General features: G+C 37.3%; 1 protein-coding gene across 1 annotated transcript in view; it reads right to left on the bottom strand.

The window, feature by feature from the left end:
- The window catches only part of LOC143023421 (uncharacterized), a gene marked incomplete at its 5' end in the record, with an annotated part of 51,189 nt that extends 27,505 nt beyond the window's left edge, over positions 1 to 23,684 (bottom strand). The window contains 4 exon segments of the mRNA XM_076181946.1: positions 216 to 365; positions 623 to 762; positions 1,658 to 1,926; positions 22,052 to 23,684. Of these exon segments, the coding sequence (XP_076038061.1) occupies positions 216 to 365; positions 623 to 762; positions 1,658 to 1,926; positions 22,052 to 23,235 (1,743 nt within the window).

Genomic DNA, 23,684 nt, shown 5'->3' with positions numbered 1-23,684 from the left:
CCTGGCCAAGTCCCATCTTTACCTCAATATATATTTAAAAGATATTAGGCTGAACATAAATATTTGCCCATTTCATAAAATCATCCCTTTCACTACTATTCTTGTCTTGCATATTCATTTTAGCAACTACCTGACAATTCTATTCAGCTTTGGAAAACTCCTTGAACAGTGAAGTTATTAAAACAAGACAAAAATCTACTATTAATATCACTGACCTGCATGGTATTGAGTCCAAGTCTTAAACAACCAGTGGAGAGCTGAGGACATACATATTCGAGCAGATCTCGTATGGATATTCCTCGCCCTTTCTCACCACTACCTTTGATTAAGCTTTCCTCCAAAATGGTACCTTGGCAGGTGTAGAGCTATAAAAAGAATTAAGAATAATTATGATTAATAAATATACATACTTAGCAGATAAACTCTACAAAGACAAATTAGAAAATTTTGATTTTCTTTCTTAGAAGAAAAAAAGAAAGGCAAGATGATTGCTGTCTTCAGAAGAATGGAAGTAGGCAATTTAAAGCCAATTTTGAGAAGTGGAAATAAAAACACAGGACCCCAAAAGTGTAGCCCTTCCTGTAAATTACAACTTAATAAATACAAAAACAAGTTGACTTACCTCTGATGTTCTGACAATGACTCTGTACTGATATGATGGAAGACTGTGTGCTGTATCCATGGCATCTTCCACTTTCTCCCTCCTTATGCTTACAGCAACAGGCCCTAAACCCTCATCTATGCCAAACCAATTCTGATGCTCTGTTGAAGAAGAAAAGAAAAAAATAAGTATACATATTTCTTTTTAGCAAATTGCAAAACTAGTAATAAAATATTTTGTAAAAATAATGAAGCTGTATAAAAACAAGTAAACAAATGTAAATAAAACACAATAATAAATAAACAAGAAATAATCTATTTTCAACCCTCTTTTGTGGTTTTTCTTAGACAGAAACAATCTTTTCACTATGTGATCTCTTTCCATTCCATTTCATGCTAAGTTCCACTATACTAACCAATCCAACTGATAATACAGTATAATGTAACCTCATTAAACTTGATCATAAATCTCTGGAGGCCCAAAACCATATGCCCCAATTCTTCTCATACAATGATCTATCCTGATCCAGGAATTTTCAAACATTAAGCTCTCTAATTACTTATCTCATAAATTCTACAATACATGGGTAGCCTCACATTTCACAATTTGTGAAAGTGTACTTTGCTAATCCAACCACTTTGTTCTCCAAGCAAGACAGATCAGACAAAAAATGAGCTAGTTTTCCCCAAAACTCCATAATTCATGTTCCCCCCCACCCCAATTCTTATGTCATTCACTACTACAGTCAGACCTCGCCCAACACTAGTGTTAGGTTCCTTAGTCCATCATGCAGGACAAAATTCATGTTGGGCAAATAACAGGTATTATGGGAAAAAATAAGTTAGGTTCCCATCCCCATCCCAGACACTGGTGCACAGCATAACCTGGAGGGCTATTCAAATTGTGCTATCATGAATCATGGTCGTGTTTGGCAAATATTGGGATATTTTACCTATTTGTGTAAACACGAATTTCGTGCATGGTGAAGTTGTGTTGAGTGAAGTCTGATAGTATTACTAAAATACATGAACTATTGCCTATCATTTTAAAACTTACCTTGCCCATGAAAATAAGTTCTATAATAAGTTGCTCCTTGATCAGAATTTTCAATGGTATTTGGATTTCTAGTGTATGGACATATGGAATGCCTCCAGTGTGTATCACTCGACTGAGGTTCCAGGAGGCTGATGGTGGATGCTGATATTGGACGATGAAGGATGAGAGGTTGGACTGGCATGCCAGGGGGTCTGTTGGACAGCCAGTCTCTGCTGAGACTAACCACTCGCTCACCCTCGCCTCCAAGTTCATTGCGGAAGAATGGACAACTGTGGGAAGGAGAATATATAAATAAACAAAAAGAATAAAAAATTATAAAGGCTGACAAAACACTACAAATGAAGATGGATTACAAAGGAAGAGCAGGCTGATAGGTGACTTCTTAGATCATCATTGGGGCCAGATACAAAAAACACTACCTGATGCACCTGTAAATTTTCAAAGTCAGAATGTTTAATATCTATAAATTCATCTAGTATTACCGTTGTTTGTAAATCTATAGTGTGATCCTGCAAGATGAACACTATGGAGAATCATCTACCTCCTGATCATCTTTAAATCTTTCAACATAATCACCGCCATCTAAAGGCACAGACCTGTGGGGAAGCCAGTTGGTCTCTAGGTAAGGTCCACTATATCTTTCAATTACCTTCAACATTTCCTCCACTTCTTCACATAAAAAGAGCCAACAACAGTGACTGCTCCCCTCCTCCTACTACTATAAGTTAGTAACACAGAAACAGTCCTACATTTATACAACAAAGACAGCAGTCCAACTTTTCTTTCTATGGGAGAGCCTTAGAACTGTTACCAGTCATTATGAGGCTGCAGGTTCCCATTCAGTAAAACTAGAGGCAACAATTTTTATTTTCATCCATCAAGTTGGTTTCAAGATATAAAAGGCTATCTAAGCTACAATGACACACCTACATTCACGTCACCACCCAAAATTAAAGCAGATCTAACACAAAATCCGTTTGGTAAGGCTCCAGATGCAACCACCACCCAGAAGACACAGATTGCCTCAAACTACCCTACCCTACACTCATACTTCCCAGACGTTAACACAAAATCTCTCTGATACATAAATTATGAGCTGAACTGGTTTTCTGGAGGATGTTGGTCTGCAAGAGTGCATTGGGGGAATTGATTGATGGACAACTGCATAATCCATACCATGTTTTGTTTGTTTGTTTGGGAGGGAGGAGGAGGAGGAGGAGAAGAAGAAAAATGAAATGTTGTGGCATTCATATTAATGATACACTTTTAATGTCAATATTAGACAAATAGGTGAGAATACACTGTATACACATGTTGGCTGCTTGACTACTATTTGGTAAGGAAGAATTATATTTACCCTTTCCTAACAGAAACTACTTTATCTTTGATCATGATTGTTGTCAGGTTTTGATTTAGTCCTGTGGCATTTCTTTTGCTTCAGGGTGTCTTGTACAGGAACCTTGCTGCATCTAGAAAACCAGCAACATCCAATGACTAGTTTGTACATACATACATACATATACCAAGGCTTTTTCCCCCTTCCAAGGGAGGTAGCCAAAAAGGGAAAGGCACAAAAACACTCCTACCCATTTCATCCCTAAATACACTCCACACCCCTCCCACCCTTCCTCTCATCTGAGCACCTCCTGGATGACGGGCCATCCCTGCACCCTGCCCACCGCCCTGGGTCAGAAGCAGTGTCGCAAGACACAGTACATCCACAGCAAGGCCGCTTCATTTAATCGGCGACGCCCCAAAGAAATTATAATACAGGAACTTCTTTACCAGCATACAGGCACAAAGAACTGGAGATGAATAAAGACTAACTCGAAAACTGCCTACTTTGGGTATAACATTCTAACCTTGCAGGATTTCAAGATGGCAATAATGATGTAAGCAAGACGGTAGATGTTGAGGTACATGTAAATGTGTAGCTACATCCTTTGCTACAGCAGCCCTTTTTGTAGTACCTACAATAACCTTATTAATCTTTCCTTCCTTTGTCAATCACATGTAAAAGAAACTCTAATAATGCAATATTCCAATAATTTCAACAACTGAACAAATGTTAATCAAAAATAAATTTTCCCTTCCTTTAATATTGTACTTTACAGATTTTGCTGTGACAAGTCTATGTTTATCTTTTGCAATTTCCTTTTTTGGTTAATGGGGTAGGTAGTTTATAATACCCCTTTTCCTTTTTAGTAAACCCTCTATGACACGGAATAAGTGGGTGGTATTTTTGTTGACCTGTAAAACCTGCCTTTCCACGAGAGGACTGCAGCACCGGGATGAGGATTTTCTTCTTTCATACCAAGCCATCTTGCTTAGCAGGCAACGGATGACTGAAAGTTGGATTGTAACAAGTGCTCTCTTTCTCAATTTCAATTTCTCTCTTTTTTTTTTTTCTTAACTAATATAGTGGGGCAGAGTCTAGCTAAAACAAAATCTTAATCAATCTAGACCTTGTTCAGGGAAGAATCTAGCTAAAAGAAGTTTTTAATAAATCTAGACCTTGTTCAGGTCAGATATGGCCCTCAAAATTCATCCAGTACTTGTCTTAATTAAACCTATGAGGTGTACCACATTCTTGACAAAGTTACTAAGGAAGATTTTTCCTGATTATAATGTACATTACAAAACCAATAATACAAAAAAGTTACCCTCATCTTAAGTTGGAATTACTTCAATGAAACGTGACTGCTGGCGGGATCCCAAGTGGGTCCTCAGTTTCCACAGCAACTCATGTCATAACTTGCTGCCAACAACAGCTACCCAATAATAACTCCCCTTCCTCTCCTCACATTAACCACCCTCTTTCTTTGCTAGATTATTACCTAAATGCTCCTTTTCTTGATGATGATGGAAAAAAGTTTGTGAATGTTTCAGACAGTTCAACCTAACCTGGATCTGAATTCTTAACAGAGTAAAGCATCATGATTACCCTAAGCAAGACAGGTGAAAGAATAACCTTTCTGACTCTAGACCACAAAGAAAACATGCATTTACACAAGGAAAATAAAAAATTCTACAATCTACTAGAGAAAAGACATCAAAGAATATTACCAAATAAATGTACATATCACACAAGAAACCCACAGTTGGAGAAAATAAACTTTGAATAAAAGAAGATTCTATATTTCTGCTACCAACTATAGCCCTCTACAGCTGGTAGCCGAAATATAAATGAGGCAAAGAGGAGAGCCGATGTGAAATGGGGTAAGAGTGTGACAGAAAATTTTGAAAGAAATAAAAATATGTTTTGGAAGGAAATTAAGAGGAAGAGGGGGCGAATCAAGTAGAGAAGAAAAGGTAAAAGGTGCAGATGGAGAGATGATAATGGAAGAGATAGTAAGAGGAAGATGGGCAGAATATTTTAGGAAGTTGCTAAATGTGAAGTAGGATAGGGAGCGAAAGGTAGCTGCAGTGGGTAGTGCTAAGAAAGTGACCACGATGAGTGAGGAAAATGGAGGAGAAATAAGGGAAAATGAGGTAAAAGCCGTTATTAAAATGATGAGAGCAGGTTAGGCACCGGGTTACATGGGTGTCATGTGGAGTGTCTAAAAAGGGAGATACCGTTATGATAGACTAGGTGGTGAGGCTGTTTAATGTTTGTCAAAGAGGGAGTGCCTGTATATTTCCACTTTACAAGGGAAAAGGGGACAAGTGGGTGTAGTAGTTTCATAGGGATCAGTTTGTTGAGTGTAGTTGGGAAGGCTTATGGGAGGGTTTTGATTGAAAGGATTAGGAGAGGAACAGAGGGAGTAATAGGTGAGGAACAGTGTGGATTTAGGACAGGTAGGGGCTGCATGGATCAGATTTTTGTGGTAAGGCAGTATGTGAGAAAGCTGTAGGAAAAGGTAAGGATGTTTTTTGGACCTTTATGGATTTGGAAAAGGCTTATGGCATGGTAGACAGGAGGGCACTGTGGGAGGCATTACAGATATATGAGAGAGGAGTAAAGCTGTTAAGAACAGCCAAGAGTTTTTACAAGAGCAGTAGAGCCTGAGTTAGAATTAGAAATGGAGACAGTGAGTGGTTTGAAGTAAAGGTGGGGCTTTGCCAGGGATATGTCATGTTGCCTTGGGTGTTCAATTTATACATGGATAGGGTGGTGTGAGAGGTAAATGCAAGGTTAATTGGCCAGGGATTGGAGACGGTTAAAGAATATGGAGAAAAAATGGGAGATAAACCAGCTGTTGTTTGGTGATGATATTACACTTATAGCAGGATCAGATGAGGGATTAAGTTATTGACGGAATTTGGGAAAGTGTGCAAAAGAAGGAAGTTGAAGATAAATGTGGGTAAATGTAAGGTGAAAAGATGTACAAGGGGAGAGGATGGCAGCAAATTGGAAGTGAGTATTAAGGGAGACTGGAGGAAGTGAATAGCTTTAGATACTTGGGGGCAAATGTGGTGGTAAAGGGAGGAGTTGAGATGGAAGTAAAATGTTGATTGAGAAAGCAAGTAAATCCCTTGGGGGATTAAAAAGTGTACAGAGAAATAGACATATGGGAATGGATGTAGAGATGTATGAAGGGGCAATTATGCCAACAGCATTATATGGGGCAGAAACATGGACCATAAGAGAGGAAGAGTTTAAATGTATTTGAGATGAAATGCCTGAGAAATGTGGTAGGGATTACTAGGCTGGACAATGAGAAACAAGGTGGGGAGAAGAGCAGGGGTGAAAAGGGAGTTGGGTGACAGGATTGATCTGGACACATGGAAAGAAAGAATGAAGAAAGATTAGTAAAGAGGTGTGGAATACAGAGGTGGAGGAAGTGAACACAAAGAGGCAACCAAGGATGAGATGGATGGATGGGGTAAAATGAGCAATGGGAAAGAAGGGAATGTCTATTGAGGAAGGAAGGAAGAGGACAGAAGACAGGGTTGAGTAGAGAATGGTTGTGTATGGATGATGCTGTGATGCATGGGAGTGTGTGGAGGGTGGAGGGGATAGGGAGTACGTGTGAATGATATTTTGATGTAGCCTGAAGGGATTTCTTCCTGTCTTCTCTTTTTCTGCATGAGGGGACAGAGAGGTGGGTTGCTGATTAAATGAAGTGGCCTTGCTGCATTGCTTCTGACCCAGGGCAGTGGGCTAGATGCAGGGATGAGCCGTCATCCAGGAGCCAAGAAAAGAGGGAGGGAGGGATGGAGAATGGGAGTAGAGTATGTGGAGATGAAATGGGTGGGAATGGATTTATGCCTTTGCTTTTGGCTACCTCTTACTTGTTAAGGGGAAAAAGCCACTGGTATATGAATGTATCCTGTCATGCACTCACATTCAGAACAAAACAGAACAGAATAAAGAACACACACACACATATATACATGAACCAATGACAGGCATTTGCTTGTGGAGGTCTAGCACAATGACTTAGAGAATATCTGGAGGTGAATGACACTTGGCTCTGAACCACATACCCAAGATTCCTCACAATCAACTTCAACCACATTTCTTCCACTTTTTCACATTATGGTGAGCTGATAACTAGCAACTGCTCCCTTTCTATTACTTTCAGCCAAAGACAGATAAACAGCCCCACACTTATACAACAAAGAAGAGTCAAAAAAATTCTCCCCAAAGAGAGGGCTCAAGGACTGTTGCCAACCACTATTAGGCTGTGGGTTTCCAGTCAGTGAAACATAAGACAACCATTATTATTATTATCATTATATATGTATTAATAACAGAGAATGAATATCTCTAAAGTGCTGAGCTAGAGGGGCAGTGTGAGTGATCTTTTGGTGTGGGTTTATGTTTCGAATCAGCCGTTCCCTTATAAGGGGGAATGCAGCCTTTTGTATATGTATGAATATGCAGTTCTTATGCATGTACAAGTTACATGTGAAGTGGGGGTTGTCAACTTGTCTTACTGCAAAGAGATGTTCCTCTGTCATCAGATACATGAAACTGCACTTTTCTTTTTTCAATTATCTATACTGAGACTACATTCTACAAACAGGAAACCCTTGAAAATTTTCTGATAGCATGCATTTAGTCTGATTCATTTCCTGCCATGTATCCAGATATGTAAGACCAATGATGAGTACCTGCTCATGGTGGACATATATATATACATAAAACCTTCAATTGTACTTCCTTCACATTCTCATAAGAAGTGCTGACAACTAACAATAGCTATCATTTTACCACTGGTGGCCATAAAAACCATCCCACATTTATACAACACAGACATCAACCTATAGATGTTCCCAGAAAGATCTATGGGAGGATCCAGAGTTTTGTCTACAGGTTTCCAGTCATTAAAACTTGGGGCAATCATTATCATTATCCAGATATGCATACAATGATATATCACACACACACAAAGAATGTTACAATGAAGAAAAGTGATTGGAAATCTACAGCCCCTCAGTAGCTGGCAGCACTCTTAAGCCCTTTCATAAATTTCTCTTTCTTTCTTTCTCTTTCTCTCTCTTGAAGAAGAAGAAGAAGAGATGATGATGTATGAGTTGGATTGCGTGGGGTGATTTCTCTGCCATCACATTGAAGTGGTATGAGGAAGGGAGCAGTAGCCATGGTCTATCCTTATGAAGAAAAGTGGTGGGTATAATTAAATTTGACATATCTTGGTTCTGATCCAAAGACTGAATGTAAGACTTTTGGGGCTGTACATCAAGGTGAGGTAAGAATGTTGAAGTCTTAATTAAAAATGGTCACCAAGGGAGATGATTCTCTATGACATCCATCCCACAGGACCACCACTTCAACATGGTGCAGTAAGTTACAAGGAACAAAAGGAAAACAGTAAGAACAAATAATAATAATGCATAATTACAGTATATGCAAAAAATTTTAAGTGTTGCATCAGACAACTGTCATAAACAATGTTAAATTGAGGTATTTGACATATCTTGAAGGCAATAACTAGCATTTCTATCCTAGGAACAATACTGCACTGATGATGTGGACTCATTGGTGGAAGGCAGAAAAGGGAATAGTGGAGGTTGCAATTTTTTTTTTTTTTTTGTGAGACTCGTTTCTAATCACAAAAGATTTCTAAATGATTTCTGGTTTGTAATGATTGCACTAAAGTCCCCAAGATACTAATTGCAATAAACTTATGTGATATATACCTCATGTACAGAGAAAAAAGTTCTTTATTCTAGGAAATAAAGAAGGCAACTATAATATCATATAAAAGCAACATTATAATGAATGCAAAACATAATATATACAATAACACCACTTGCAGGTATGTTGTTGGTTTAACTAATTTCCAACAAGATATAGTAAGTAATAAATACAGAGAGGAAATATATATATATATAATTACATATACACATCTAAGTGTTGCATCGAAGAACTGCAATAAATAATGTTAGATTAAAAATATGCCTTATGCACAGAAGACATACTGAAAGTAACAAGTAATCTTAGAGCAAAGTTATAATCGTTGAAAAAATTGCTTATACAGTAATGCATGCTAGTCCCTACATCCTTGCCACAACAAAGTTTCAAGGAGCTTCAACTGTGTAAGGTTGAAATAAAACCCAGAAAAGGAACAACTTGACACTGCCATGGCATTTACACCCTTATTACTCAGGAACCCAAGGAGCAGAGTACTAAACCTGCAAGTGCTCAAGTGCAGAGGAGCCTGAGTGCCTGGGATGGCTGCCTTTGCTGCAGATCACATTACACTCACAAAAAGATCTGCTGTGTTCTTTCTGAGTCGCTTGCTAATCTCTAGTTTGATCTGTTTCAACTCCTGCTTTAGCAACCCTCTTCCTCAAACAGCTCATTTTTGAATGACATATTGTTTGTTTTTTGTTTGGTCCTTCAAAATAAATCACAAGTCTTCACTTAGTCAGTTCAGTTTTAAAAATCAAGTTAATTCACACAGCCCCAAGAAGATAAAAGCATCTTGATAAGGAGCTACAAATCAAAAGTTTATGTACTACAACTGGTCCACCAAACATCAACATATGAAAGCTGCTTTATAAAGAGGCAGGGCAGGAAATAAATTAACAAAGCTAAACACTAACACATTTACCCACACACACTAAATAACTGAATGAATAAATAAACAAATAAGCAACCTTCTCTACACATATTTTCAAAGTTGATGCACATAACATATACTTTTTACTTCATATTCCCAATCCAAGTGTAAAGGCAAGGTTCTATTCTGATTAAGATGGGTTGGGAGCTTATGACCTAACTGAACTTAATCTTTCTTTTGTCCTTTTCTCAAAGCTACTATTATAATAGGAGATAAAACATATTTTTTTATCCTGTACTATATATACACCTGTTTCATGCAAGATCATACTGAGAAAGTCAGTCAGTCAGACAAACAGACACAGAAAGAGAGGGTGAAAAAGTGAGAGTGAGAGAGAGAGAGAGAGAGAGAGAGGAGGGAGAGAATTAATTTATTTGTTTAACCAAGTAATACATGTCTGCACACTTATGCATTCTATTCTGTCTGATGGTAGATAATTGAATTCAATTTGAGAACACATCCTACTCTTCAAAAGACCCATTTAATGCTTGAGGAGTTTCATCACACTGATGCACTTCATTATGACACACCAGGCAATTTCATTCAGCTGGGTGAAAGCATGTCTCATAGAGCCAACACCTTTCTTTCAAGTATTGCTCACTATATTCATATAAGGGACTACTGCTGCATATCTTGTAGTTGCAGGTTCCCTGCTTGAGAGAACCAAAGCAAAAGACTAACTGATTGACTAACTGACTCATTTACACAAGGAAGGCATCTCTATAAAGTGGAAGAAATCTTTCATGAAGATACATTAACTTATGCTGAAATAATGAAAAAAAAAAAAATTCAATCAATTTTCACTAAGGAACATAAATTTGTTGAAGAGATACAAGAGAACAGGAATGTTGAGTTAAAAAGACATAATAGTGGTAGTGAAATATTGAACTATTGGAAACAACTGATATGAAAGCTCCAAGGCCAGATGGGATCTCAAACTGAATAAGGAGTTTAGTAATTGACACACAATATTCATAACCTAATTGTATGTTCATAGAAAGAAGGGATAGTTTCTCATGACTGAAAGAGGAAGTAAGGATAAATTCCTGATTTTGATACCAGTGCCCCTGACAAACATGATAGATAAACTGTATGAAAGGATTATAAATGACATATGGGTTAAACAATTAAACAACTTTAAAAAGGTAAATAATTTGGTTGGGAATTGATTTGCTTTCATGTGTACTGACCTTAGCAAGCAAATCTAAAACCAAGTATGATAGCTGGATAAAATGAAGTGACACTGGGAGTGTGCCTCCTTTTCTATATACAACAAATGCTCAAATATACAGCCCTACAACAGTCCAGATAAAAGGAGAGAGGAGAGAGGAGAGAGGAGAGAGAGAAAATCTAGTTACTTGACATTCTATATTGTGTGAATCACAACTATTACTACATTGAATTGTCTGTCTTCTAACAATCTGTACACACACAACATTTGTATAATGCATCTCAATTTACAAGGAATTCTTTATGGTAATTTACTTCATACTGTATAGATTGTAAAAAAAATATTGAAATATTACACAGTAAACAAAATACTATCAGACCTTGCCCAACACAATATCACCATGCATAAAATTTCATGTCTACACAAATAGGTAAAATATCCCAGCATTTACTGAACACAATGATGATTTACAATAGCACAATTTGAATAGCCCACTGGGTTGTGTTGTGCACCAGCGTCTGGGAACCTTACCTATTTTTCCCATAAGGCCTATTATTCACCCAACACTAATTTCGTCCTGCATAATGGGCTAACGAAACTAACACTTGTGTTAGACAAGGTCTGACTGTAACATGGATTTATAAACAAAGTCATATCAATGGCTGCCTAAACAACTGCAACCTGTCAGTTGATCTCAGGCATCTCTGACATAAATAAAGAACAGTTGGAGGGTGCACTCTCTACCTCTACTGTAGCAATCATGGCAACATAAATGATCAACAACCTCTTGTATATTCAAATTTGGGTAATTCAAACTTTTATTTTGCCATGTTTAGCACATCTTCAAAACTCATCAACACCGTTATCTCCATCAAGAGATGCAGCCCTGTGGGATTAATACCATCTCTGGATGGATCCTAAGATCACTGTCAACTTCAACTGCATTTCCTCTACTTTCTCTCCTGCTAGAGAGAACCATGGCAACAGAAATATTTACAGACTCCTCCACCTTTTCTCATAAGGAGGGTGGACAATCAGTGACAACTCTTCCTATTACTATATTTGGTGACAAAGAAACTGTATTGCACTAATACAACACAGATGACAGGCAAAAGTTTCTTCTCAAGCCATCTATGGGAGCATCAATGCTATTGCATGTGGGTTTCTAGTCAATGAAACTAATGGTAAATAATAATATAATTCACAATTTCATAATATATGTATGTGTGTGTGTATATATACATATATATATCAAGTAATGTAGATATTGTATTACATTAGTAGGTTTAAGTTTTATATATATATATATTTATATTTACCGGTATATTACACACAAACATACAATTAGGTAAATACATATGTACACACACATTAAAATTTTACTCAACTACATACCTGCTAATCACAAACAAGTTGACAAGAAGCATCCATTCCCCCTAGGCCAGTGACATAGAAACAGTCTTACACTTACACAGTTTCAACAAATCAACATTTTCTTCCCAGACACCTATGGGGGAGGGTGGGGGGTGGGGGGCTGAGGACTGTTGCCAGCTACTTCTTAAAAATTTAGAATAAGCAATGGTACAACAGGGATTGAAAAAGAAAGGAAGAAAGAAAGAAAGAAGAAGAAGAAGAAGAAGAAGAAGAAGAAGAAGAAGAAGAAAAAAAAAAAAAAAAAAATTCACGGCAGGCCAAATATGTCATCAATCACTTCACATACTATTAACTCCATTAAACAAAATACAACAATTAACTACCCCCACAATAATATGATACTTCCCTCTGCATCTATTTAAGTTCCTCCACCCACTAATATATAAATAGCAGAGTGCAATTAAATCTGTTGCGCATAAAGACCCAATTGTTGAGGCAGATGACCCCACCTCTTGCTCCCCCCCCTCTCCCTTCATCCTGTTCTGCAGCCTTGGTTCTGGCTGGGTGTAACAACATCCCCTTTGTAACCTCCACAAGCATTTCACAACATCCTCCTTCTCCTGCTGATGAACCAATTAATTCACTACCAAACATAAACCCTAATCATATTCCTTTTATAGGACCTTTGGAGTGAGATACCATATAATATACATCATAGTGCATATAGCAAACTCCTGTTCAAGGGATATATATATATATATATATATATATATATATATATATATATATATATATATATATATATATATATTGCACTATAGTATGGTGCTACATCCTATTAAGTATATACAACTAGTTTACTTACAACTTGTCACATTGGGAGAGGGAAGAGAAAGAATATATATATATATATATATATATATATATACACATTGTATATGTGCAATAAATAGCCAAGGGGTGCCCCTTCCCTGCTATTTACACCTAATGTATTCATTTTGGCTATTGCCATGTGATTTAATTCAGTTGGAGGAAACCCTTATGTGGAGCAATGGCATTAATTTCAATCCTTTTACAGTTCTTCTCAGCTTGTAAATCTATTCTGGCTGTCACCAGGTGCTTTTATTCAGCTAAGAAAATGCTCCTCCTGTATTGTGTTATTCCCTTCATGTTCATTACTAGTGATAAGATTTTCTGATTGGTAGCCTAATCAATACATTGTAAACAATCCAACCATCATCCCTCAAACAATGGGATAGAAACTGCCTACTTTCTATAAATGGAAACTCATGCCACATACACCCCTCAGGCCCTACCACTGATTCTCCAGGAAGAAATGTTGGATTGTTATCCTAAGCTGATATCTCTATTACATCCACTATTTCACAAATAGAATGCTGACAACTAATGACTTCCTGCCTCCTCCTACTACCTGAAGGCATAGAAATAATCGCATGTGCAAACGCCAGATCCAGTAAGGATGATAAACTTGCTAATGAAAACTGCAACATACAAAACTTCTCAAGGAAGCTGAAAATCAGGCTGAGATAAGCAGATACAGTGAAACTGTGCCATACAACATTTTACTATGGATTCCTAGCTTGTGGTTCATGATTGATAACAAATGATGTGCTTATGTAAACATGTGCAAATGAAGAATGACATTTTGGGTTTCATATACAAGAAAGACATAAGAGCTAGATTTCAATTGTTATGTGATATCCCAATGATGCCCTTAGGGATAAACTACACAATCTTAGAGCCACTTTTCATTTGTAGCCACATTATTTCAGGCTATATTTTAATATCCCTTCATGTAAAAATGCTCTGATAATGCTGAAACTTTGGAATACAAGCTGTGACCACCAGTTATAAGAAGAGATAACAAGAGGTATATAATCTTATAGTCTGACCACACACAATGTACAATGCAACACACTACTCGCATTATGAAATATAGTCACTGCTGTATTACTCATTCTCTTTTACTCCGTAATAATAAACACAGAAAGTATGATCAAACCAGTTCACAGAATCCGGGGTTAACTCATGTACAACTACAAAAAATATATATACAATCAAGAAGCTGACACTGGCATCCTCATGTACCCACTCGTGCCTATGTAAGCGTAATTGTACTTAAGTGGTTAATAGCCAATTGTGCAACTAATAACGTTTACTCTATCCTATGTTATTCCAAAAATAAAACAATACAAAGCTCCCATTTCCTATATAGATCAATGATACATATCTTGAAAAATATTGAGTGCAATACCACACTAAATTTTGAATAACCTACATCACAGCAATTAGGTTCTTTGCTAACCAAGTGATAATATCTATATTCTTCACTCATACTACAAATTAAAATAAAAAAGGTACTTTCACATAAATGTTTTTATATCAAACTACGTAGTCACAATTTTCTTATACTAAACCTTAGGATAAACATATCACACACTAAACAGTGCATAGCAGCATTGAATTCTGACATGAAAACTTGAAGAACCTATACTGTATCTCTAATAGAAATGTGATGGGCAACAGACCCTTCATTCCTGAGGTGATGGGAGGGGGTGGCTGATTGAGTTTATTTGTGCATGAAATGGTGTGTGCTTTGACAGAGCCAGCTCTCTATATGAGAGAAAGGGCTCTGGTAAACTGTATATATATCTAATAGGTACAAATTAGCTCTATCTATAATGATGAGTAATTATATAAATTTACATTTAGGCTAATTAGGTTGACACCAATGTTGGATAATCATGATACATAAACACACTTCACAAAGAACAACATCTAAAAGAAAACAGCCTAAACTCTAAATGGCACACAAGTGTTTTTCAAAGAACTATCTGAATACATGATCACTGCCTTGGGATGGCCACTTTAGAGTTAGGGATCTCTTCCTAAAAGCAAGACCTAATTTGACATGTTTATGAAGTAATATGATCTTGGAATCTTGACCAACTCACTCAAAAGAAATCAACACTAAATCCAGATTATAAATGTGACCGTGCTAGCCCAAAGCAAAAAGTAACTGCAAAGTTTGTTTGTTTATATATATATTTCTCCCCATCTTCTCCTTTTATGCATGGGGGGATGGAGAGGGGGGGTCGCCGATTTAATGAAGTGGCCTTGCTGTGGATGTGCTGTGTCTTGCGACACTGCTTCTGACCCAGGGCAGTGGACAAGGTGCAGGGATGACCCGTCATCCAGGAGGTGCTAAGATAAGAGGGAGGGTGGAGGAGGTGTGGAGTGTATTTAGGGATGGAATGGGTGGGAATGAATTTATGCCTTTTCCTTTTTGGCTACCTCCCTTATAAGGGGGAAAAAGCCTTGGTATATGTATGTATGTATGTATATATATATGTATGTATGTATATAAAGATGGGAGGGGCAAAAGGTGGGTTTTGGACGGATAAGTACGTGTATGTAAAAATATTTCATACATTTGCTTCTGAATTAAATTCCTAATTGAAAACCCTAAAACACAGCAGAGAAAACCCACATAATTTAAATCAACCTGACCACACCAGTGTGACAGTGCTACTTCAAAGCAAAAATAAATTGCATAGTTACAATAGTATGTTTATATATATATGTATATGGTATATATAATATATATTATACACAAATATATAGGGTACAGAGGGTATTTGGGGACATGTAGTAATAAATTAAAATATAACTTAGTAGTAAAATAAACATATTTTAATTAAAATTTATGCAAAAAGTCTCAATAACCTTATCTATACATTCATTCTATAAATCTACTTTCAGCTTCTATAACTGCTTCAATATGAGACCTAAATCTTTGACATGCCTGCACTAAATGGTTTTTGTTCATCTCAGTCATCACCTCAACAATGGCAGTCTTTAGTGAAGCTGATATTATGAGGATGTCAATTAGTTTCTCTTTCAACAGTGCTCCAGACATAGTAATCCATAGGATTTAAATCTGGCAAGTTTGGAGGCCACATGTTTGGTATTACATGATCATAAAGATTATTTGACATCCATTCTTCAGTCAACTGAGCTTTGTGAGCAGGTGCTGTGTTTTGTTGAAAGATAAACGGTCTTCCACTGCGTGCTTTATCTATCCAAGGATTGACAACTATTTCCAGCACTTCAGTGTATATGAACACAAGAATGAAGGAGACTGCAAGAGACCATACAGCCTACACTTGGTAGTTCCATATCCATTGCCACCTGTCATTCACATCCATAAAGTTGTCTAACTGTTTCTAAAAACAACCGATAGTTTCCACACTCACTACATGGTCACTAAGTCTATTCCATTTGTTGACCACCCTATTAGTAAACCAATTATTGCCTATTTCCTTCTTAAATCTAAATTTGTCCAACTTAAATCCATTACTGTGAGTCCTGCCCTGTTGTCTTAATATGACCTTGTTTACATCACCTTGTTAAAGCCTTTGATCCACTTGAACACCTCTATTTGATCACCCTACCCTCTGCATCTTTCCAGAATATAAATTAGGGTGCCTAAGCTTCTCTCCAAAAGGTAAATTTCTGAGGCCATGTATCATTTTGCTCATTCTCCCCTGTACTGATTCTAGTGAATTAATGCCTTGGCTATGTACCACATAGCCAAGGATAAGTCTAACACTAGAGTTCGATAATTACCTCTGCACTTCTATTTGTAACTGTCCTAGCAATGAAACCTAATGTTCTGTTAGCTTTATTCCTGGTGCTAATGCAATAGTTCCTGGATGGTCAGGACCCACTAGACCTCCCAAGTCTCTAGAGTCGCACTCACTTTCTCTAAAAACGTGTTATCTAAGCTATATCTGTTTTTGGGGTTGTGTAGCCCTACATTTAACATGCTGCATTTTGAGATATTGAAATCCATTTGCCATTTCCCTGACCATGTGAACAATTTGTTTAGATCATCCTGCAGAATCTCAATGTCGTCTCCTGACCTAATTAGGCATCCTATTTTAGTGTCATCTGCAAACTTACTAAAATCACTATTAGTCCCATTGTCCAAGTCGTTTATGTACATAATGAACAATAAGGGACCCAAAACTGAGCCCTGGGGAGCTCAATTAGAAACAATCCCCCATTTGGATTTTAACCACTGTTTTCTGTCACTGATCCAAGCTCTAATCTATTCCAACATTTTTCCTCCTATGCAATGGGCTATGATTTTATTTAATAGTCTCTGGTGGGGCACCTTGTCGAATGCTTTGCTAAAGTCAAAAGTAAATAATATCATAACTATTATTATCTGATGCCTTATATACATTAGTGTACAAAGACAGATTAGTCACACATGACTTAACCTTGGAGAAACCATGCTGTAAGTCATGAATTAAATTATGTCTCTTGATGTGATCTCGGAGTCTATTAACTATCATTGATTCAAGCATTTTACCTATAACTGATGTCAAACTGATTGGCCTGTAGTTGCATATAAACAACTTATCTCCCTTTTTGAAAACAGGAACAATATTTGCCTGTCCCCAAGCAATAGGCACAAAACCAGTTTCTACTATGTAAATAATTCTGTTAACCCTACAACCATGTTGAAAGAAATGAGGTGGCATGATATAACCTTCATTGCTAACAAACAAAACCATTACAGTTGTTGGTAATTTAGTGTGCATTACCCTGGGAACCTCTGAAGGATCTGCACACAACCATCTATCATTTCTTCTGTTCAACTTTTCGTCTTGAGCAAATTTCTTGTTGGAAAAAAAACCAAAGCATTCCATCCTTGTTAGGTTTTTTAATATTGCTAAGCAACTGCTTTGCACCCATCAAACAGTTTCCGTGTCTTTGGAGACATGAACTGACCCCTTCTTAACACATATGACTTGTACTGAATGTGCTTGTGCACAAGTTCTGATAAGCCACTCTAACACCTGAAGTTCTTTGGCAATGCCTCTCATTGATTTTCCAGGATCATCAACAATAAAGTTTTGAACTTGCTGGATGAACTGTGGTGTTCTTACACTGAATGCCTGCAGTGCCTTTTCCTCTTAGATACAGTTGCAATATTATCACCAGTGGCTTTCATTCCTACACAAATTTTGTGAACAAAGAATCTTGCAACATTCAGAAACTTGACAACTTCTAAATCAGTGTTCTGCACATATAGCGACAATAACTGAGTGTCATTTCATTTCTTATGTTATACTGTCTGCCATGGGTGTGTCAAGACAAGAATCTATATCAATCTGATTGAAGATAGTAATATAATGAAAATATTGTGTCTTCAAATAATCCTCGCACCCTGTATATATGAATAAAGGAAGGAGCAGTAAGTGGGTTTTCGATGGCTAAGTGTAAGTATTTAAAAATACTTCAAAGATTTGCTTCTGAATTAAATTCCTAACCGAAAACCCTCAAACACTGCTGAAAAAAACCACATAAGCTAAATCAACCTGACCACATAAAAAATAAACCAACAAACCCACACACCAACTTGAGACACAAACCCCTGCCCTAACCATACCAAATATCCTTTACCATAATCAAAATGCAAATTACACCTATACAACTTCTTGGGTAGCATTATTACAACCTAATGATACAGCTACACCACTTATGCTACCAAACAACTACATAATATAGATCCTGTGCCAACACAGGAAGCTTTAAGGCCCAAATTGGCATCACATCATAGTGATATGCAAATCAGTTTATGTACCACAGGGACATTCATACAGTTTCTGATTCACTACACATCAGGGGCATTGGGACCTCCTACAGTCAACCTGCTTTAATTTGAATTCATTAGTAAGAATAGTCTAGAATGCCACCACACTGCCATCAGCACAAAATATATAACATCCTCCTCAATATTGGGTCAATATGTGTGTGATTCACCATGATCTTGGATCACATGGACTTGTGATTGACAGCTATTTCCCTCCTGAAGAGAGCTCAGAGCTCATATATGACTGATCTATGGGTAATGCTGTGACCTTACACACACACCCCCAACTCCCTGCCCACGAGAGTTGGAGTAATGACTTGCAGCGTGGCAATACCGAAATTATTTCAGACCTGGGCGGGATTCGAACCCAGACCACCATAGTGGTGGCCATGAATGCTACCACAGTGCTATTAAGTGTATATATATAAAGTATATACATATGTACACACACACATACATACAGGGAGGCATCATGTGCCCATTACCTTTTTTTAAAGATGTAGACAAACAAGAATGGTAATCAATAGCACATGAAAACAACAAGTGATATTTGTGGAACCCCTCTGTACAACATGTATGTACTAGGTAACCATATGGGGAGAGGAAGAGGAGGAGTAAATGGAATGTGAGGAGGAGGAGGAGGATTTGGTTCAAATTATATTAGCAGGACAGTTGCCATCTGCCAATTTTCCTTATGTGAAAAGCTGGAGGAAATACAAAGTTGGGAGTGAGTGAGACAATTCTCCCTGTTGTTCATCTTGCAGGATGGCCACTTACATGTACTTGTCCTTGGTCCTTTTCTGGCTACTGGACAAAGTTCAAACAAATAAGATGTACGCCTTCCACTCAGTGACATACTTTCTTGCTGCTTTATAATTCTATTTTATATAGAGGCATTCCTTGCATTAGGCCTAATTCTAATCACACATGGTCCCCATACACTGTCAGTCAGTTTGGCATTACTATCTAAAGTACTTCCTCAAATCCTGGGTCTAAGGTCTAAATTGACAATATCTCTTTTAGTATGCATTCTTATGCTTGAATTTACAAAAAAGATTTTTTTTCAATTGTTAGCTAGGATAGTATTCTTGTGTTCATATGTTCTAGTTATGTGTATTTAGCAACCTTCCAAACTGGTCATCTTCATAAAAGAATAACAAACAAACGAAGGTGTCTTCACTACATGAGACACCTGGTCATTTTGAGAGTTCCAAGGCTGTCATCATGACCTATGGAAATCACAAAAGATATGAATGATTGAATAAATGAATGAGGGAGAGAGCTCACTCAGATCACACTAAACCAGAATACAGGCAAGTTACACTTCTGAGCATTAATAGGAAATCTCAATTCCACAAACACAGTAACTTCTACATATTCTGTTTTGGCTGATGATGCCAAACAACTTGAGCAAAGGTGGGAAAGGGAGAGAGAAAAAAAAAAAAAAAAAAAAAAAAAAAAAATCCATTCACCTTGTGAAACTTTTCCATGTAATGAACTCCACACCTTGGCTGGTTAAAATGACCAACACTAAACTGGTTAATACCAACTAACATGACAGGGTTGAAGACAATAGCAGCTTAATAAGCATCCAGTAATGAACTATAAAAAACAACTCATCTCTAATACATACATTAACACCAATAAAATGCCTTTAAAATTACAGCAACCAATGCAATAGTCACAGCCCTATAACTAACCTATTGTTGAAAACCCTTACAGTACTTGTACACAGTAGCATATTATACACTGGGAACTCATGATAAAGACATATCATAAAACTTCTAAAATCATATAATCAGAATATCACTGCACTTATCCTATGTGATTTTGTACCCCATCAGTAAAGAAAACCATTGACTGCTTCTTTCCCCTTCCTCCTTCAAGCCTGGGACAATGAAACAGCACCACACTAATACAACATTAGACAAATATACATCATTCCCAAATATATATATATATATATATACAGTTTTCCGTTTGTGAAACGAGGTTTCAATTATAATTTTCATTTCACCATGCTTTCTATTGCTTAGAATCTTAAAAGAAAATAAAAAAAAAAAAAAAAAAAAAAAAAAAAAAAAAAAAAAAAAAATATTTCCTTTATCATATGCTTGATTTTGAATGGTACAGTACATTTTCTCTTCATTTACTTTTTGCCACTATAATTAGAATCTCTGAAACTTCTGTATAAAAACTTTTTGCATAAATTAATCAGTGCTCACTCTTGAGGTAAGCTCTGGAATCCTTCTTTTGACATTTTTTCATCAACTTGACAATTGGATTCTTTTTAAAGATTTGTATAAAATGGCTCTCCATCCTAAGCCCTTGATTTTGATCTGGCATATAATTTAGTTTACTTTCTCCCAACTGGAGAGGTCTTAGACTAATTATCAATTAACTTTAATCTATTTGCTATTCTTGTGGATGAGAAGTAACAGTAGTAGGATGATGATGAATGACTACTTGGATGATGACGATGAGGAGGAGGAGAAAGGAAAAAGAAGTAAGACAAGTCAGTTTCTCTATTAAGCGAAAGTTAAATATAATAATGGAAAATATCATAACACAACAAAAGAACAATGGAAAAAAAAATCAACCTTTAATCCAACACAACATTCCCAAATTATAAGTGATATTTTCCCCTTTTTCTCTCTAAATCTATTTAAACAAATACCCAATCTATCAAATTGAACCAAACACCCTACAAGCATAACGGAAAACACTTTTTCAAACAAAGTGATGACTATGTCAAAGTAGACATTCACATCCCTAAGACTTTTTCATTGTGGCTACAAGTCCAATGACCTGAATTGGCAACACTTTTCAAAGTAACTATGCTTCACAGTTCTTTGGTAAAGTACCAAAACAGAAAGCATGGAATACAATAACCTTGATAATGATAATTATGCTGAAATACTGTGCATACAAGTGAGTAAACATGTCTTCAAAATAGCAACACCTTCACTGCCAAATGCCAGCAAGCATACACAACTTATCAAAGGAATAACAAAACTCAACACCACAATGTCTGCTTTCTCAGTACATGAATCACATGGCATCATGTTTCCTGAATGACTTAATTTTACTGATAATAGTTACAAATCAAAAGAGAACAAGTTCCTTACCTGCTAACCAAATTGTTGGATCTTCGGTCTCCAGGGTCCGACTCTTCTAATCGAATGTCTTCTGGTTCAAGACAAGAACCTGACCCTAGACCTGCTAGAGCAGCTGCAGATGCCCCTGTTGTTGTGTTGGTCCTTTCTGCTAGTATTGTGCGCAGATGGGCAGAATTTAATTGGGCAGCTATAGAACGACAATCATAATGGGCAAAGGCAGACCGCCTCGTGGGAGGCCGTGAAGAATTTCCATTATTATTAGTGTCCTCACTACTACGACTATCAACTTCAGAACTGGCCATTTCTAGAGTTCTCTGTCTACTCATATTAACTGCTCCACTTGGGTCAGAACTCACATCTGTCTTACTTTCACTTTTACTCTCCGTGCTCTTACTTGAGCGAAGCTTTCTAAATATGGATGGTTTATCTTTATCACCCCACAATTTTTGGAATTTCGATCGCACTTTTGGGGAGGTCGCTTCACACTCACTAGCCAATGAGGCAGCTACATTCTCTGACGACACTGCACCGGGATTGAGTAGGGTGCCCGTAGGATCTGCACCTTTAAGGTCTCTAAGTATGGTGAAGAAGTTGTCTGTGTGTGTCGCACTAATCACATTGATGGACCCATGAGATCCATACTCTCTTCTTAGTGGTGAGGAGGCAGTAGGCTGATCTTCCTCTTCATGGTCTAAGTCAAGTGATGAATTACTACGGTACAATCCTCCATTTGCAGGTTTAACATACAGGAACCCACCCCCAACGTCCTGGGCTCTCCCAGGTCTCGACACTGGTTGTAGGCTAGGAGGGCAAAAGGAGCGCAGCCTCTCATTGTACGAAGCCCTCAGGTCTGGGGGTCCAAACTTCTGTGAATTTGTTGCCCCCTGCCTGTTGTGACTCACACTGAGGGCCCGCACTCTTTCACTAACATAGCCAACACTCCCTTGGTCCTTGGATGTGCTTCTTTTCTTGTTGTTGTTGACACTGTTTGCATTACTGAGACCATTCACTTCCACATTATTATTGAGCACGTTATTCTTGTGTGCACTGCTGTTGGGGAGGGGGTTTGCAGGCCGGTGGTGATGGAAGTATTCGTGATCTGTGTGTGGCAGTGGTGGACCCGAAAGTCCAATGGTGCCACGACCAACACATGCGGAAGGACTCGCACTAATCACCTGCACCTTCTCCATCATGAATGCTTATAGATTTGTTTGAACATGTCTTCACTGTCTGGGGTACACTGCATCATTGCAGAAATTTGTCTTTCTATCTCAAATAATGCACACAAATCACATTCCCAAATATTTCTTTGGATCTTTAAACCATGTCAATTTTTTTCAAAGAACTTGAAAACAAAATTTTTATGTTTACCCATTAAAGTTCATAACTACTGACAGGTATTCATGGCATGCTGGCAATTACTGCATATAAGACTTAAAAATGCTCTACACTTTGCTCAGACCAATTCACTCTAACCTGATACACCCGAGAAATCATCATAAACTGCTCCCTCTTTCAAACAATCTATTTGTTTTGCTATACCTTTCATATACTGTCACTCATCTTTTCTTAATGTTTTTTTTTTCTCAGATACATTTCACATACCACACTTTGATCTTTTAAACGAGTGCCTTCACTTCAC

This window comes from Oratosquilla oratoria, chromosome 3 (assembly GCF_046742065.1).
Source record: "Oratosquilla oratoria isolate Oo_2021 chromosome 3, ASM4674206v1, whole genome shotgun sequence".
In the NCBI taxonomy this organism is placed as follows: Eukaryota; Metazoa; Arthropoda; class Malacostraca; order Stomatopoda; family Squillidae; genus Oratosquilla; species Oratosquilla oratoria.
This window is presented reverse-complemented; position numbering and strand designations above follow the sequence as displayed.